The sequence below is a fragment of the Bombus flavifrons genome, chromosome 1 (genome assembly GCF_040668555.2).
Source record: "Bombus flavifrons isolate JBK064 chromosome 1, iyBomFlav1_principal, whole genome shotgun sequence".
Classification (NCBI taxonomy): Eukaryota; Metazoa; Arthropoda; class Insecta; order Hymenoptera; family Apidae; genus Bombus; species Bombus flavifrons.
The window spans coordinates 15,406,409-15,423,304 of record NC_138442.1 but is presented as its reverse complement, the minus strand read 5'-3'; the positions used below and the strand labels follow the sequence as shown (position 1 = coordinate 15,423,304).

Here is a 16,896-nt window from a genome sequence, read left to right as displayed (position 1 = left end):
GCTATTTGACCAGTAACATCCAGGCTTACAATGCTGCTAATGCGTTTCTTCTAAGAGAGTGGGCAGTGGCGTAGCGGTGGCCGACAGTTACGATCGAATTGTAAATCCACGTGTCACAGTTACGGTGACTCGTTTACTCGACAAACGATCCTGGAGGTTAATTGAGAGCGACTGCACACGCTGCCTATAAGAGAATTTTCTATGGAAATCGTGGTGACGCACGCGCAAACGCTATTTCAACGTTTGCGGTCTCTGTTTCGGAGGTTAAACGTGGAATGTCTTGGGTTAGGTTGAATTCTCAGCACTTCCATGGTTTCCTGGTTCGTTTTGGAATTCTTCTTTCGAAAGGCTAGTTACGGTTTCCTAGGCAGTTGACATTTGTTTGCGGTGGCCTGAAGTTATGGATCGTAAATATTCAAACAGGTGGTTCCTCGATTTGTCTCTCAAGTGTCGATCATGTTAGGAATTGACAAGCTAATGTGATATTTCATGTACAAGCTTTTTGCAGGGGACGTAAATTTTGATGTAAATTATAGTTTTCTCTCTACATTTAATGGAAGTGCCTTTTAACGAACCTAAATCACTCACGTCTATGCTATTCCATCGTCCTCTATGCCTTGACACTGTTACTTATACTATCCAATTAGACTCTGTGTCCCTTCGTGCGATCACGAATGTAGTCACGGAAAAATCAGTTTGGCTTATCGAATCGATCGACGGTTCAGGGAAACGCGTGACTAACTATTCCGTGAGGCTGTGAACGTATCATTACCGTGCATGAGAACAGCCCGTAAATTCAATAAATACGGATTCGAGTGGAAGAGGACGACGCAAACCTGTGCTATCCGATAGGTATCGAACCAATCTTCCTGCTTACCATCGCTTCGATGAATTCTTCGAGGACAGTGTCTTTGCTGAGGGATATCTTCTTACTATTATTTAGAGGATATTCAACGTTGAAAGCTATACAGGGATAGTCACAAAAAGCAGAACGTTAAAGTATTTCTATTGAGATTATGGTAAGTGTCGAATTCTGTTTTTTAATATATTACTCGAGGATCGTCGATACTTTTTTGAATATTAAATTCTTTCAAACGTTCTTGAATTGAATTCTAAAGTATATATTTGGGCCGTGTAACAAAACCTTTCCTTCCGCTCTCAACATATTGAACATTGTACTCGAAGAACTTTAATTATATTTAATTAACCGTGCGAAGAATTGAACGCAAGGAAAAGTTTGAATACCGTCTGGTCGGGTTAATTCCTTGGTTGGCAGTCTCAAGAACAAGAACGAAAGTGTCGGTGGTTGCACGATTTTTGTTTGTCAATGGAAAGGTGGAGGGGCATGAAAGCTAGCACGGCGAAACGGGGCTGGAGACGGATTAAAGCGATCGCAATATACAAAGAACGGCATTGTAAGCAGTGCATACGCCACTGTGAAGTGGATGCATGATTACTATGTGTATGAAAAGGGGTCGAGGGACGCGGAGGGGGCTCCACTGCCACTGGAGCCGCGTGAGAAACGCTGCATACTTACGCGAACCACCCACGTGTCACAGCTTAATGCAGAGGATCGTGATACGCTTTTCCTTCATTCGATACTCTAATATGATCCCTCGGTGCCTCGAGTGAAACGTTCCCTCTAAGTACACATGTGCATGACAGGAATAAAAGTACCGGGGAACAGACTGGGTTAATTATGGGTCTCGTAGGCCTACGATCGTTCTCCGTGGGAAGATGTCAAAAAGTGCTCTAGAAAAGCTCGAGTTCGATTTCACGAAGGGACACGCGATATATTCGTGGTACGTTTCACGCTTCGAATTGTTTGATTAACATTTGACGCGTTCGTGCGAATCCTTTATTCGCGCCAATGATGCATACTGTTATTTATTTTACTGTTCATAAATCACAGGACACTTAGTGCACTTAGGACAGACATAAATAGATATGTACAATTACTACAGTGCGGATTTTTATTTATGCAAGAATATACAAGATATTCAAAGTGCAATACACTTTATATTTGATAGATAAAACAATTTTCTACTTAAGCTCCATTTTTTTGAAGTATATTCATAAATACTATTAAACGAAGGTGATAATTATCGAATTGTTTATCGAATGATTTATAATTTCAAAATCTGCTAAACAAGATATTACAAAGTGAAATTTACTAACACAATCTACTATCATATTAAAAATCTGGAAAAGAAACTTGTTTGCAATCAGGGGATCATTATACGCATTAACAACTGCGATACACTTGAGAAGAAATGCAGGGAAGAAAATTACTGGATTATCCGCCACGAAGGTCAGAGTGAAACGATCGAGCGGCCCGTCGGTGGATCGGGTCGTATCTTCGAGCGCACATAATCGGCGCGCGAACGTGTCGACACGACGAATGACTCGTTTCACTCTCTGAGCATGACTCGGAGGAGAAATCGCGGCGACACGCCGCTTCACGTGGGAGATCTTGTCAAGCGTCGGACTACCGTATCACGGTGACTCACGCGTATGCACGGAATGTCTCGATAATTTATCCCGTGCAATTTATTTCATCATCTGCCAGAAACGGTTCCTCGTCATCGAACTGATCTCGTTTCTCTTCTGATTTCAGCTCCGATGTCGCGAAGAACGGATTCACCCTTCTGGTTCGTGGATACGTCCCGGAGTGCTTGGAATTTCTCGACAAGGTTCTCACTCTTTTGCAGGTAAAGCAATTAATCTCGTAGTTTTATGTAATTTTTATTCTTGTCTTTATCTATGACGAGATGAAGTAAATTGGACGAGAGATTAGTTTGAAGGGAATGATTGTTGTTTTTCAGGGACGAGTAAATGTTTCTCAAGCATTGCTTCTGCAGAACTTTGTCGCCGAAGAGTCAACCGATTCCCAGTTACCTCTGAGTCGCGTTAAGGTAAGCACACTTGATTTTATTATCCTACTAATATTATTTAAACTAAATCGAAGAGTTTGAAAATTGAAGAGTGAATGATTTTTATTCCTATTGAAAGATTCTACAGAAACAATATTAACTCTATCGACATAAATTAATTACAATAACATTCCTATATAACGAACGATCTCCATGGATACTTGAACGTGCACACGTGTCCTTCGCAGTGGAAGGATTAAGCAATTGTCTTGAATATAACTTATGTTCAAACGTGGTCATTGTTTGCTCAGTCCCAATTCCACGGTGAAAACGTTATTCCTCTATTGGTAACGCGTTTCGTTTGGACGTCTCGATTGCACAGTTCTCAACGAGAAGAAAGGAAACGGTTTCCTTTCGAGTACGATTTTCGGAGACACTGTTGCAAGAGTCATTTATCTTGTCGAGGAGTTAAAAGCGTTTCCGATTTTGCTTTCAGACGATCGTCGTGGATGAGGGCGCTTTGAGAGAGCACATTCCCAGGCGAGAACAGAACCACGACCAGGCTCAGTGGATCGCGTTTTATAAGGTAACCAAAGCTTCGTTCCATTTAATTCTCGAGGGTTTCTCGTTTCGTTCTGCAGTGTTTCTTCGCTGTGAGTGACTCGCTTGTATGTATATATGTCCACTTCAAAGATGTTAGGGGAGATAAAGGGCAGCATTAATGATACAATAATTTACCATGTAGCTATTTCTCTAGCGGCGATTATACTGTAACAACCCCCTTGCATTCGTATATCAAAAAACACATTCTCGAAAGAATTCGCTAATCTCTCCCTTCCTACAGTCGCATCCACCAGCCTAATCTCGCTGATGATTTTTCTTAGTAAATCCCGCACTTCACCGATTCCCTTCCTTTCCTGCCCGTATTATATCAAACCTTATGTCATCCCAGTAAAATTCCCTGATCTCTACCAAAAGAATCCTGACATCCAAACATTGTACAACACACACCAAACTTATAATCCAGCCAAGCACCCAGTAACGAGCGAGCAATTCGACCAGTGACAGGCAATTCAGTGGAGGCTCATCCGTCTGAATCCGTGTTGCGACAAATTGCTTCCGAAAACGATCGCGCCTCGACGATGTCCTCTGACGGTAGGACGGTGGAAAAAAAAACAGAGACAGAATCGGAGGGACAGAAATTTCGCCCAGGCCGGTTGACTGAGTGTCACGACGGTGATTCGGCAGGTTCGATGAAAAATGAACGGGCGACCGTGAGCGGAATAATTGTGCCGGGGCCTGGTGCTCTCTCGAGTCGCGGCGCAATTATTGTCGGAGAATTTATCCTGCGACTGGTGGCACTGACCGATGTTACCAATTTATCCGTGGCTCTCAACCCACGGCCGCGCGCTTAATGGCGTTTTAATGGGTCCCGTTAAAGCCAAGGAAAAAAGGAGACGCGCGGCGCGTCTTCGTCGCGCCTGGTATCGTGATCGCAATTCGTCACGGCCCTCGCAATTTTTTTCGCCCGCGACATGCGTCTGTATACACGCACCGATCCAGTAGAACGAATGTTTTGACGTGAATTAAGCATTCGTTCGGGTAATTGAGTGGCATGGGTGTCTTCGGGCTGTGATACGGTTTCGTTAGGTGGCGGTTTCAGAGGAGATTGGGAGATTGTAGACTGTGCATCCAGAGATTTATACGATCTTCACCTTGCACTGTGCAATTACAATCGATTAAGTCTGATTCGTGTCTTTCGAATGGGTTAGGTTGTATGGTAATTGAATGTTTGCTCGAAAGTGAACGATTAAAGGTATTATCAGATTTGAATATTTAACCCCCCGTTAGTATCGTATCATACGCGACAACGATGAATTGTTGTAAGTTACTTTGTTTTGGAGAATTTCAAATATATAATATTTCGATACACGTCGAAGATTATTTGAACTACAAAGTTACGCAATTATCAGATCGATCGTGCTATTCTGCCAAAATTTATCAATTAGAATCTGTAGAGCTTATTCAAAGAACTCCAACTTCGTTCAGTATAAAACGAAACAAAATTTCTTTTCTCTCCGTCTTCATGGCCTGTACGTCGTCCTTCGTGGCTCAACGACTTCGCAGCAATTATTCCGGCCATTGTGCGAACGTAAATGGCACAATGGGCGAATTCTATCGGTCTGTCGGTCGATAAAGCGATGCCGATCGAAGGTGAACCGACTTTACAACAGTTATTCGCGACCTTGCTGGAGATAATCGATCGGGAAACGTTACAAGGAGAAAATTTCGCCGATGGAAAATGTTCATAAATAACGGTCGGCTCGTGATCATCGTTGAGATAGGCAGAAACATAGCTGCAGGATTCTTTGGCGGAAAGTAAGGACTCGTCTTGTCGTTCCTGCTCGCCTGCCTCTTTCACGAAGTATGTTGGGAACGAACCTTCGTTGTGCGTGGTCGAATAACTGGCGTTCGTGTAACATCGTTGGCGTACGCTTGAAAATTTCAAACTTTCTCGTTCGCAAGGAATCGTCGAACCCAAGCATATCATAATGTCGTTAGTGGAAGAGAGATTAAATGGTGGTGATTGATAACTAGAGTAGAACACGTGTTCAGTCTGAGCTAATTCTAAAGTACTATAATGAGTACTGAATTCTCTACTTACTTCTAAGAGATGGCTCTCTGTTATTTATTCTTTTTAGGACTATTCAGTCCCGGGTTTGATGCTGTTTTCGTTTGAAATGGATGTTACGTTAATAAAATTATATTCTTCCAGACGTTTAATCTCTACTTTCACTTATTTTAATGGTTATGATAATCAGACCCTCGTTATAGTAGTAATGAGATCAGATATAGGTGTAGTATTGCAGAGTTAATGGATAGCAATTTCTGGTTTATGACTATGGCGAGAAAGCATATAAGGATTGTACAATCTTACATACTATTTTTTCGTTCATCTCTTCCATCCTTCTACTATCATTCCCAAAATATAAACATCCATTAGATATCTTTTAGTGATCTTTAGTGATCAGCAATCAATTTTCTTAATCATAGCAAACTTCCATATCTTCGAAAGGCCCATTAAAATTCACTTAATTAAAATCAGCGTAAAATGCTCTCGAGAAATGTAACAAATGACTTTGGCATATTTATAATTTTTCGTTATTCTCTTTAACTGATACTTCTAATTACTCTGAACGATATATCATCCTAAGTCCGTTAGGCTCTTTCAAACTTAACGGTTATTAGAACCGTTTAGCTTGGGATAAACGTTTAAAAAATTAGGAACGCTCAGTGGACGGCATCTGGATGTTATTCACAAAATATATTTACACGTAAGGTAATAGTTATTTTGCGCCACACTGTATAATATTATAGTCTACCACGCGACCTTTCAGTGGAAGAATGTTATAAAGTGTCCCCGGATACTAGTCAGCATAAAAGCACGTACCGCATTTGCGCACGAATGATTTCAAGGGATAGGAATTTGTAATCGATGAAGAATTTATAAACCTGGGCGAAATTACTTCAGGAAACATTCATACCGACCAACGTATAATTATCTCAAAATAACTAATATTATATTATTAGAATACTAATTTTCCAAATATCTCACTCAAATAAGATTCAACCCTGGGATCTACAACGAGTAATTACAACAAAGGTATCAACTAAACTACCAATTAAAAATATCTGTTCTGCATTCTTCGTCACTCAACTCTTGCCGAAGAAAGGCATAAAGAAATATATCCAACAAATATAATGGACACTACTTTTCACTCGTCTCACGAACCTAATATTATCCTACAGGAATACGATGGACTAATGACGGAATGGCAGGCGGCAGGACGCAGGCTGGCCCTCGAGATGTCGGAGTTGAAGGAATGCAGCAGTCTATCTGGCACGTTGACGCCTCTCGGTCGGCTCCTGACGGACCCCACATTGAGAAGAACGTCGAGAGATGCCGAGGAGGCGATCACCTCGCTGGAGGAACGCGCGGCATCGCTTTTGCACCTTGAGCACGTTAGGTTAGAGAGCAACGATTCGCGTTAGAAAGCGCGCGAATCTCGCCGCAAGCAAGACACTTGCGAGGACACCGATCGATACATTACTCGAGCTTATTGTCGTTCGTTCCCGTTTCCCTCGCGCGTGTCTTTACATCCGCTCGTTCCGCTTTAATTGTCCAGCGGATCTCTCCTCCGCACGTTCATAAAATAGCTATCGACTCGCCTATTAATTTCTCGTGTCGAAGAAACGATCCTCTTCGCGGTTTCTTTGAACGACGTGCATATGCAATGATTCTCGCCGTCGTCGTTTCTTCGAAGCTCGAAGAGTTTGGTCGTAGAGTTAGGTCGCGATGGCGAATATATTTCTCGGCGCCACGTTCTACGTGGACGGGAAACCGTGATGGGGTACGTTTTATAACGATGACGATAACGTTTGTGTCGTGTTAGCGCCCACTCGCGTATGGAAGAGACGAGCGGCGGCGGGTTAGCGTTCGATGTTTCGTTAGCGATAACCTAGCCACTAGGGAATTCCTAACGGTGCGTCGCGATCACGACGCCTCTCTTTTATCTTTTCAGATTGTCGGTGAAACGCGCACGGAGATTAGTGGAGGAAGTGGGAAACGCAGCCACCAGGCTGGAATCGTCGTTCGAGACCCGACGCGCCACTATTCGGAATCTCGCGGTTCTCAGGAGCATCGAGGATCAGGCGCATGAGGTAAGTAATATTATGCAACTCCAATGATTTTTGGCTGCTGAAGATTACGTAGTACTAGAGAATTTTTTTGGTCTTCCGCCTCAGGTCGTTTTCTATGTTCCTCTTAAAAAAATTTTGTAAGGTGGAGAAACGATCAAAATCAAGATTTCTTTTCCTAATTTTTTGATCAGTGTGTAGGCCATCGAAAGATATTAAACGTTAGATTATATCTTAATAATATCTTCGGGATATTACACTCAATGACTGTGAAAGTCTCGAATCTCTAAAATCTGTGTTTCTCAATTCACTCATCCGTTCAGTCAGCTATAGAAAATAAAATAGACGTCGAAAAATTCTTACCATCCAGACCAGCCAAATAGACAAAGGATTCTTTATACCTCTACTTTCACCTAAAAAAATCACATGGTTATCCAATTTCACTGATCGAAGCAACTTCTGCTACTACATCCTCATCGAGCGATCCTCGTCAAATTGAACAAGACGTTTGCACCTTGTTTCCTCCATCACAGGTCCTTTCTTCTTAGAAACTCTTTCGACTTAACCTAGTTTCTCATATCTTCAACAGTTTCAAATCAAAGATTCGATCTCGTTTATGTAAAGTCATCAAATACACGTCATGTTCCAGTCTCCTGGTTGTTCCATGGTTGATGATCGTGGTGTATAAGACGCATGGAAATCGCGAGTGCGATTAGCCGTGTCCCTATTCGACACGCGGCGTTATCATGGTCATTCGCGAGGGAGTGTTTGCACATAACCGAGCATAATCGATAATGGAACGTCGCTGGGTCGTTAAACGGCCGACGACTAGGCTAGCGCTGTGGGAATCGTTCGATTATAGCGATGGATCGCGGAAGGAGGATCGAGTTTCGTAATTTCTCGCTGGGTTTTAGACGAGATGGATTGGAAGGTTACGACTGGACGTGAATGGCTCCCTCGGGGAAAAGACTTTAATGCCTGGAGCTACGTCGTGCGAACGCGTGACATATCGCGAATTAGAAGTAGATCGACGTTTCGAGATCGTTACATAGATATCTAAAAGGAGCACGTGAAAGAAAACCGAATTGTTCTGATCTCTTTTATAAAATAAGAAATTTTTAAACGAATCCTTTTTTGTTATACTTTCCTTGACATATGAAGTAATTTTTAACAAAGTTCTACAGTATCAAATTTTTTAGTAAATTAATAGATTTCCAGAATTTGATTTTCTCTAGATAAATCTTACCTTTAGGAGGTAAATGTCGCGAAACAAATGACGCAACGAGATATATTAAGTAAATTACTGTTCGTATTGGAAAATTAATCACGATCGGTGCACTCCTCCTCTCATTGTTTATAATAATCCCTCGCGGGCCATGAATCGGCGGTTAATGACCAGGCGGAACCGTGTTATTTGCGATGGCTCATTGTATTATGCTAATTAAACGTGTAATCAGTTTGTCGTACACAGCGCATGCACGTCGACGAACATGTGGCTCGACACGATTCGCGTGTACGCACATGTGATGGTTCCGTTTCAAGCGGAAACACGTGATCCTACGTGATGGAACTATATAGACGATGTAAAACGTGTTTTTCTGAATCCTGGGAATCTAGAAACTGGAATTTACCTATGGCGCGTAGTATTGACTCTTTTGTGACGTAATCTCTGCGTGACCGAGATCCACGTGGTGGACCTTCGAGCATTTGTCAGGACTTATTCGATATTTCATTTGATCTGCTGTGACTGAATCAGTTTTGGTGTCACAATGTTGTTACACTCGCAACTATAAATTAATAAATCACAAATTTTTATAATGTGGACGACTAAAAGAAGGATGAGAGTATGAAGTGTTTACTTTCCAGTTTTATCGATTATTATAGTATCATCCTTAAAAATTGTCACGAATGAAATTTTAGTCCGTGCGAATTTTGTTTTAACGTCATTGTCAAACCATAGCAAACAATAACTTTTTTACTTGTCATCTAATATGTGTTGAATAATATCTATACTTTCTACATAAAAATCATGACTTTTCATTGACAGTGATCGATACGTTGAAATAGAATTGACAGGTTTCCGGCGTTGCATTGGCGAGTTAGAATGAGTTAAGTTTTGTGCAAATTTAGAATTCGTAACGGAATATGAACGCGATAAATCACAATATTGTTTGAAAGAAGTCGCCAGTCATGCAAGTCCAGTCATCGAATAAAATGAAACAAAGTGTTGAATGAAAATGTACTATTTGATTTATGATCTATCGGTTAAATGTGTCAGAAGAGGAGTTATTTTTACGATCACCGATCTAAAAAAATCTATCGGTCAACGAGGAAGTAAAACGAAACGAAAAGAAGCGGATGATGGGCTTATTGCCGCAAGATTCACACGGTCGTGATTTGAGCAGGTTAATATCGAACATTTTGAGAAAGTTCCTGACCCTCTAATGACATCATGAGTTACCCACGTGAGCTGTACTGTCTAAAGTTTCCCATCACTTTCTTATAACTTTCATCGACGCGGTCAGTTGCTTAGTGTCGTTAAGGAGGTCAATGGCATCGATGACCGAAATCTTATCCCTGCTAAATCTCGTTACGAGATGTAGCTCGTTAACCGAAGCGTTATTTAATGGGAGAGACATGACAAAGGATATTGGACAAGGTGCTCATTCACCGTATTAGTTTACGATGCCTTTATATTTAAATGAGATACATTATTTTACATTTTAAAATTACAGATTCTGTTCTATCTTTCATTCTAAGTATTCTCCAAAGTTTTTTATGAATTCAAAGATTGTTATCGATTCTATCAACGGCTGATCTAAACTTTGCAACATCATACAAAGTACCGGAGATTAGATACAAGAGATTCTTTGCCGGTCTCATTATGCATGTCAACGATCTTCTCTTTTATCATAAACAAACAATTATTTTATTCACAAACCAATCACTTTTACTCACCACTGGTACAAAGTAGATCACTGAACGAACGATCTTGATAAGCCATCGTGAAACATAACTACAGTCAGGATCCATCAAGCGTTCCTTGGTACGACCTCCTGGAGGTCGATGTATCGCGAGGAAATGTATAGAGAAGAGCGTGTAATCCTGGACAACGATGTTGCTTTTACGGCGAATCGTCTCGCCATATAAGTCGACGTTCGATCTTGATCGAAAGGATCTCGCGGTGGTGCCTTTTATTTCACGTGACGAACAGTGGCGCGCGTTGTTCGAGAGGCGCGAGGAAGCGCGTGCGGATTCCTTGCCCCGTCGAGAAGTGGGTCGATACCGACAATTGTTTAATTGTCCGCCAGGAGCGTGGACCGCTTTCACGTGTGTCTCGACGAAAATGAAAACGACGAATTTCAGAATTGGTCCTTGTTCTTTTAATAATTTGATGCTTGAATTTAATGTTCTTTAGTTCCTTCGCTACGCTTGTATAGGCCTTTGTTATCTTCTGTTGCAAGCCAAGACTTCTTTGTAAATAAAACACCCTCGTTACAGAAGTCAAACTTAATATCGTAAGGCAAGGGGTTACGTCGCTCAATCTTTCTGTGCTCTTTAAATCGATAAAATAGAATTTCTATAGAACCATATTTGTCATTAAGAAGTTTTTTAGTTTGAAGGAAACATTCTTGATTTTCCAAAGAATCTGTAGATTTTCTTTAAGCATTTAAAATTGTTTTCTCGTGTGGAACGAAAGCAAGATCGAGACATGAAAAGTTCATAGATCGTAGAGTTATGAATGCAAGCTTCCAAAAAAATATTTTCAAATACAACGAACTTTGACAGATTCCTTGTCTTCGTATCAGCAGAAACAGACATATTCGTTAATTTCCTTTAAAAAGAAATCGGTCTTGTGTCTATTAAAAACACCCACGCAGCAGATCCTTAATGGAACGCAGCCAATGTGATGGTGCGAACCGATGGGACGACGAGCTCGAGACAGCTCGAAGCGGATCAGCCCAGTGCATTCCGTTATTACGCGTTCCACTTCGATCGCAACAACCACCTTCGTCCTCGAGGTTGCCCTCGACGTTGACTCGCCTGCAAGCGCCGTATTTGGTTCACGGAAATAGCGCGCGTGTACACGGGTCGCTTGCTATGGCGAGGAGGAGGAGTTGGAGAAAAAAGAAGAAAAAAGCGTGGAAACGAAGAAGAAGGATCAGAGGCGGACCGATCGGGCTCGAATTAATTGCCATAACACCGGTTCCTCCCTCTCGACGAGCGCCACGTACGTATTCTCCTCTCTGGGAAAGTGTGTTGAATGCTACAATGAATCTTCGTTGTTCTGAACCGATTCCTTGCGGTTCGTTTGCTCTTTCTACTGACGTGTATTGATAGGTGACGTGGTTCTTTCTGCCGAGCAGGACATAACAAAACGGGATATCTTTGCGTATCGTCAAATGGAAAATTGTAACGTAAGATTTCACGTTCTTTAAGTATTATACGTTGCAATTAGATCCTTTATCTTCTTTAAAGTACTTTATTAAGATATCATTATACCGATATAATGTGGAGGAAAAGTATGAAACAATTTTTCTCCATTCATACTAATTATTAGACTGCGGATCTCCATGCATTTATGAAAGATTTATACGTAGACAGACTTTGGATTGTAGGAAGTTAATTTATAGGAAGATGAAGAACTTATTACCGTGTAAGGAAGGTGCTTGTAATGTTAATTAATAGTCATACGTTCATTTAATGATCAACATCTAAATGAAGAAAAGTAGCTTCCAATTTTAGTAGATCTTCAATTTAACACCTGTGAACCAGGAAAGCTTCCTGATCTCTTCGGAATACCGCACGTCAGTAATACACATGTTATATTGGAATATCGATATCGAGGAAGCACAGCGAAACTCAGCCAGTTTCCCCATTTGCCCGTGACTTTTACACTCAATTACATGCGATGGATTGAAACCACGTCACGTTTCACGTTTACCCGTACTTTCCACTAAGTATCGACTTGCTAGCCGGTATTAGAGCTTCTTAGACTGACGATTACGCGGCGTCGCTCGAGATTCCGATCGAAACGTGAGGCTTTCGAAAGGAACCGCCTTCCACTGCTCGTCACGCACGGCCTTCCGATTTTCTGGCGAACGGATCATGCTAAATGCACCCAGTTCCCGATACGACGATGCGAAGAAATCGAACTTTCACGCTGCCATCGGTTTCCGATCAAATAATCACAAACATCAATACTAGGCGCAGTCCTACGCCTCTCGTAGACGATGTCTTCAAATTTTACTTGCTCCGAAAATTATGGAAATATTTCTTCAGGTAAGGAATGAAAGTGAATGATTCCTTCTTAAGATTTTCTGCATTTTTCTTGAGTCTTTAAAAGTTCTATTAGCCTCCATTGCAATTACTTTTCTATATCTATGACAGAAATTTTAGTTCAATGATAACGCGTGAAATCGAACAACATTCTATCATCTTCGACGTATACAAGACACACTTTGTGAAAGATTATTGACGATAACCGCGACAAGCTGGTCAGAATTAAAAATCTGTTTACGATGCAATAATGCGATGAATAACGTAGACTTACAAGTCTTTGTCCGTGGTTGGATTCAAAGATGATGAGCCCTGAGGAATCGACGAGCGCGTGCTGCATTGCCCGTTCATCTCGTAATGATAGGAAATGCGCCGATTTCTCGGACTATTAGAGGGATCGTTAGCGTGAACGTCCTATTTCACGGTTGGATATCCGTGTCCACAATGATGTACACGGTAGATTCCGCCTCGACTTGTGTGCGAGACTCGTTCTTTTTCCAGATTACGCCGTGCCGTGGTATCTCTCGAATCGGGTGAAATTGTCCAAGGTTTTATAAAGATTGAGAAGCGAAGAATTTGATATTAAGATGTAAACCATTCGAACCTTTGTACTTTATATATTGCAATAAATTTGAAAAGTGAAACAATTTTAAGAAGTTTTTTCTTTACTATATAATGAGCGGTAGGTACAGAAATTTCCCATCAAGATTCTATTCATCTTCGAAACTAATTTTCTCTGAAAACTCGAGAATAGAGGAGACATTTCTTCAAACTGAAGAAAAAGAAAAAATTGTCTTTCCAATCCCTAATTTTCTAGATATAAAATGACATATTCCTATTGTATTCACGTGACCTAATTCCGCCGTAAAGGTGAATCAAGTTATCCATATTTTGGTTGGTCCTTCTTAAACGTGTCAATTTACGAAACGTTGTCCAGACTTCAATGAGTGGGCAATTGAATTTTTCCACGGACGATACGCAATACACGATTCCTTGTTGCCTGTCGATCGTGCAAGATTGATGAACGCATGACGCGGTATTGATCGCGACCAAAGAACCGCGCTAAAGACGAACGCGTGCAGCTCGCGATCAAAGGGATCCTCGTGTTCGTTTTATTTGTTGGAGATTTATGCGCCTCGAGGGCCGTAGATGCGATCGATTGAAATTAATCGAACGTGTCTAAGCACCTGACGAATGATCGATACGAGATTGGACGTCGAACGAAGAACCTCGTCCTGGCAATGCTCCTTGATGAACGACGCTGTAATGAGTGTCGTTACGTTGCCCGTTTTCTTTTTGTTCCGATCGATGCCATTTGCATTGAAAATCTTCGTCATCTTCAACGTGTAGGCACACCATCGCGCGTTGTTTCGCAAGTGTCGATTTCACTCCCTTCATAAATATCATGTTAACGTGGCAGGACTTAGATGGTGAATTGACAAAAAATTGGCACTTACGTGCCAATGCACTAAGTTCCGTTTTTCGCACTTAATGCAACCTAATCCGCCTTTCGTAATAATTTTCACAGAAGCTCTTTAAGCTTCGCGGATTATCACAATCCTCTTACAGTCGATATTTAGGACTCTGTATCTATTAATCTTGTTTGATCAATTCGATTCATTCTACTTGAATCTCTGTTAAGATTCTCCTCTATAATAGAACACAGAATTCTCTTAAATTTTTCTACAAAATAATGCAGTTCTTCTATCCTAATAAATTCTGTATTCTATTCCTCTGATGCTAAACGATCGTAACAGTCAACACTTTCAAAACAACTGTCCAACAAAACAACTAATTGGCGATTTGTCATCCACCAAATATTTAGCCATATCCTCCATTGTATTAAGTAACAAATTTAAGATTTGCACTATAGTGACTCACGAGGATCTCAAACTCAATTTCTCTGGTTAAAAAATTGCAGGAGGCGGCTTCTTTCCATCAGATAAAGCAGCCGAGTGCATTTCTCTGCAACAAACTGGTCCCATGCACTCATTCATCTATGACCACGTTTACAACGCGTATCAACACGGTCTGGGTTGGTATGGCTTTCAGAAGACCTCTGGCTGCTTCGTCCCCGCCTCTTATCTAACCATTGTACGCTCCCTCATTGTTGCGCGCCATTTTCGCAATGTCGCGTTCCCGCCGCCACAGTCACTCCGCTTCGTTGCGTAACCAACGCCGCTGCTTTTCCCTTTCGAAGATTTTCCCTCCGATATACAGATTCATACAATTGCTTCTAGAGCCACGTTTTGAATGTTATTAGGTTTGGGGTGGGGTCGGGTGGCTATGAAAATTTCATAGACTCTCTTTGTATTTACAATGTTTGCATTTCGATGAATATGTATTGTGATGAAAAATATACTGTCTAATAATATTTGAGAATATTAAGGTCTTTTTGAGGAATCATATGCAAGAATTTAGAGCTATTAAATAGTCAACTTCTTGTAACAATAAATTCTGAATACTATATTATGATTCTCAATCTTCCAAATATCCTTGATGCATTAATTAAAGGTTAACAGCAACATACGAAACCCAATTCAAAGAAAATCTAAAAAAAGCTGGAGCAAAGATTCAACTATCATCACGATATGCCAAGTTCTAATAAAAATATTCGCATCATTGTGATTTATTAGCAAAGAAAAGGAGCCGAAGAGCCGTCCTGCGTCCCGCAAAGTATCAGTTGCGCAGAATGCGACACGGAGAACGCATCCGCGAAGTCTGATACCATTGTCGGTGGAAAGCGCATGCAAACAAGCCCGCAAAGACTTTTTCTACGTGTCATAACGCCTTATAGGTAGAATTCCTGCCGGCATTTCCTGTCGGGTTGACGGCGAACCTTTCCTTCTCCCTTTTGCTCCTTCACTAGACGGTTTATCGTTTCCACGAAAGAGCCCACAAAGGACAGGATGTCCACGGGTCATTGAGACTCCTTTCAGTGGATTCTATTCGCCGCCGTCTATACCTATCCGCCGATGTTTCCCACCGTGTGTACGCAGAATTCATTTCTGAGGTGTTTTCAGCTTTCGTGGAAGCAACAAAATGCCGGTTTCATCTTTCCCGACTGATTATATCGCGTTTTCTCGAATTTAATTAAACGATCTAAGTACGAAAGCACTTGCACACGGTGGTGGTGGTAGCAGAGCAGGATCATCGAGAATCGAGATCTCGTGGTTAGATAGGTCGCGCCGGTTGATCGTGATCGGGATGTTTTCTGAAAATTAGTGAGCAATTAATTCGATTAATGCTCGCAATTAATTTTGCCTGTTCAGGACTGGTTTAATTGAGTCGTCGCGTAAAGGAGAAACTAGTTAACATCGACTTCCGCGGTTCGAGATATTTGAAATTGAAAAGGAATGCAATTGGAGCTTCTGCTAACGTCACTGATCGCAAATCATCGTTTTGGATTTATATTCCGCAATTTGAATTTTCATGTCATAAATATCACACCAAATCTCTGCTTTGATTCTGTTAACGTAGGTAATTAATTACTAATTAATCGACTGCGGATTTTCATGCATTTAGAGGAAATTGAAAAATGCAAAAATATGTGACAGATAAAAAAATTTTCTTCCAGAGTTTCATTTCCGTGAATCTTAATGGCTCGTGATTTCAAATATGAAATTGCACAAATATCCACAGTCTACTGATCGCTATATCGGAATCTCACAATCCTCAACTCTCATTCTTGTCTACCAAATATCATTCCGAACTTACAAACGAGTTACCATTGCTTCCAACGCGTTTAACTTGGCCAAAAATAGACGAGGTTACCTGTTACCTTATATCGTGAATATCTTACGTCTTAATTAAAAAAGTTCTGCACCTTCGAAGGGGTGGAGACGTCGACTGTCGAAAACAACCCTCGTGGCGCTCTTTGATACCGGTAAAACACGTAGGAAAACGGTGAAATTGCGTGACTGTCGACTATTGGATAAGAAAGCTGGCTCGTGCCATTAGGCCAAACACGAGTTATCGGTATTATCCCGAGAGGTCGTAGAATCAACTTCCGGAGTAGTCGCGGGACACCGACAGCCGGTCTGGC

General features: G+C 41.3%; 1 protein-coding gene across 4 annotated transcripts in view; it reads left to right on the top strand.

Annotated features, from left to right (window-relative positions):
• LOC138178349 (uncharacterized) overlaps positions 1–16,896 on the top strand; it is a 303,819-nt gene that overhangs the window by 209,343 nt on the left and 77,580 nt on the right. For all 4 annotated transcript variants that reach the window (XM_069110111.1, XM_069110121.1, XM_069110102.1 and 1 more), the window contains exons 8-12: positions 2,618–2,711; positions 2,826–2,915; positions 3,370–3,459; positions 6,684–6,901; positions 7,457–7,595. In XM_069110111.1, coding sequence (XP_068966212.1) covers positions 2,618–2,711; positions 2,826–2,915; positions 3,370–3,459; positions 6,684–6,901; positions 7,457–7,595 — 631 coding nt within the window. The remainder of the gene's footprint in view (positions 1–2,617; positions 2,712–2,825; positions 2,916–3,369; positions 3,460–6,683; positions 6,902–7,456; positions 7,596–16,896) is intronic.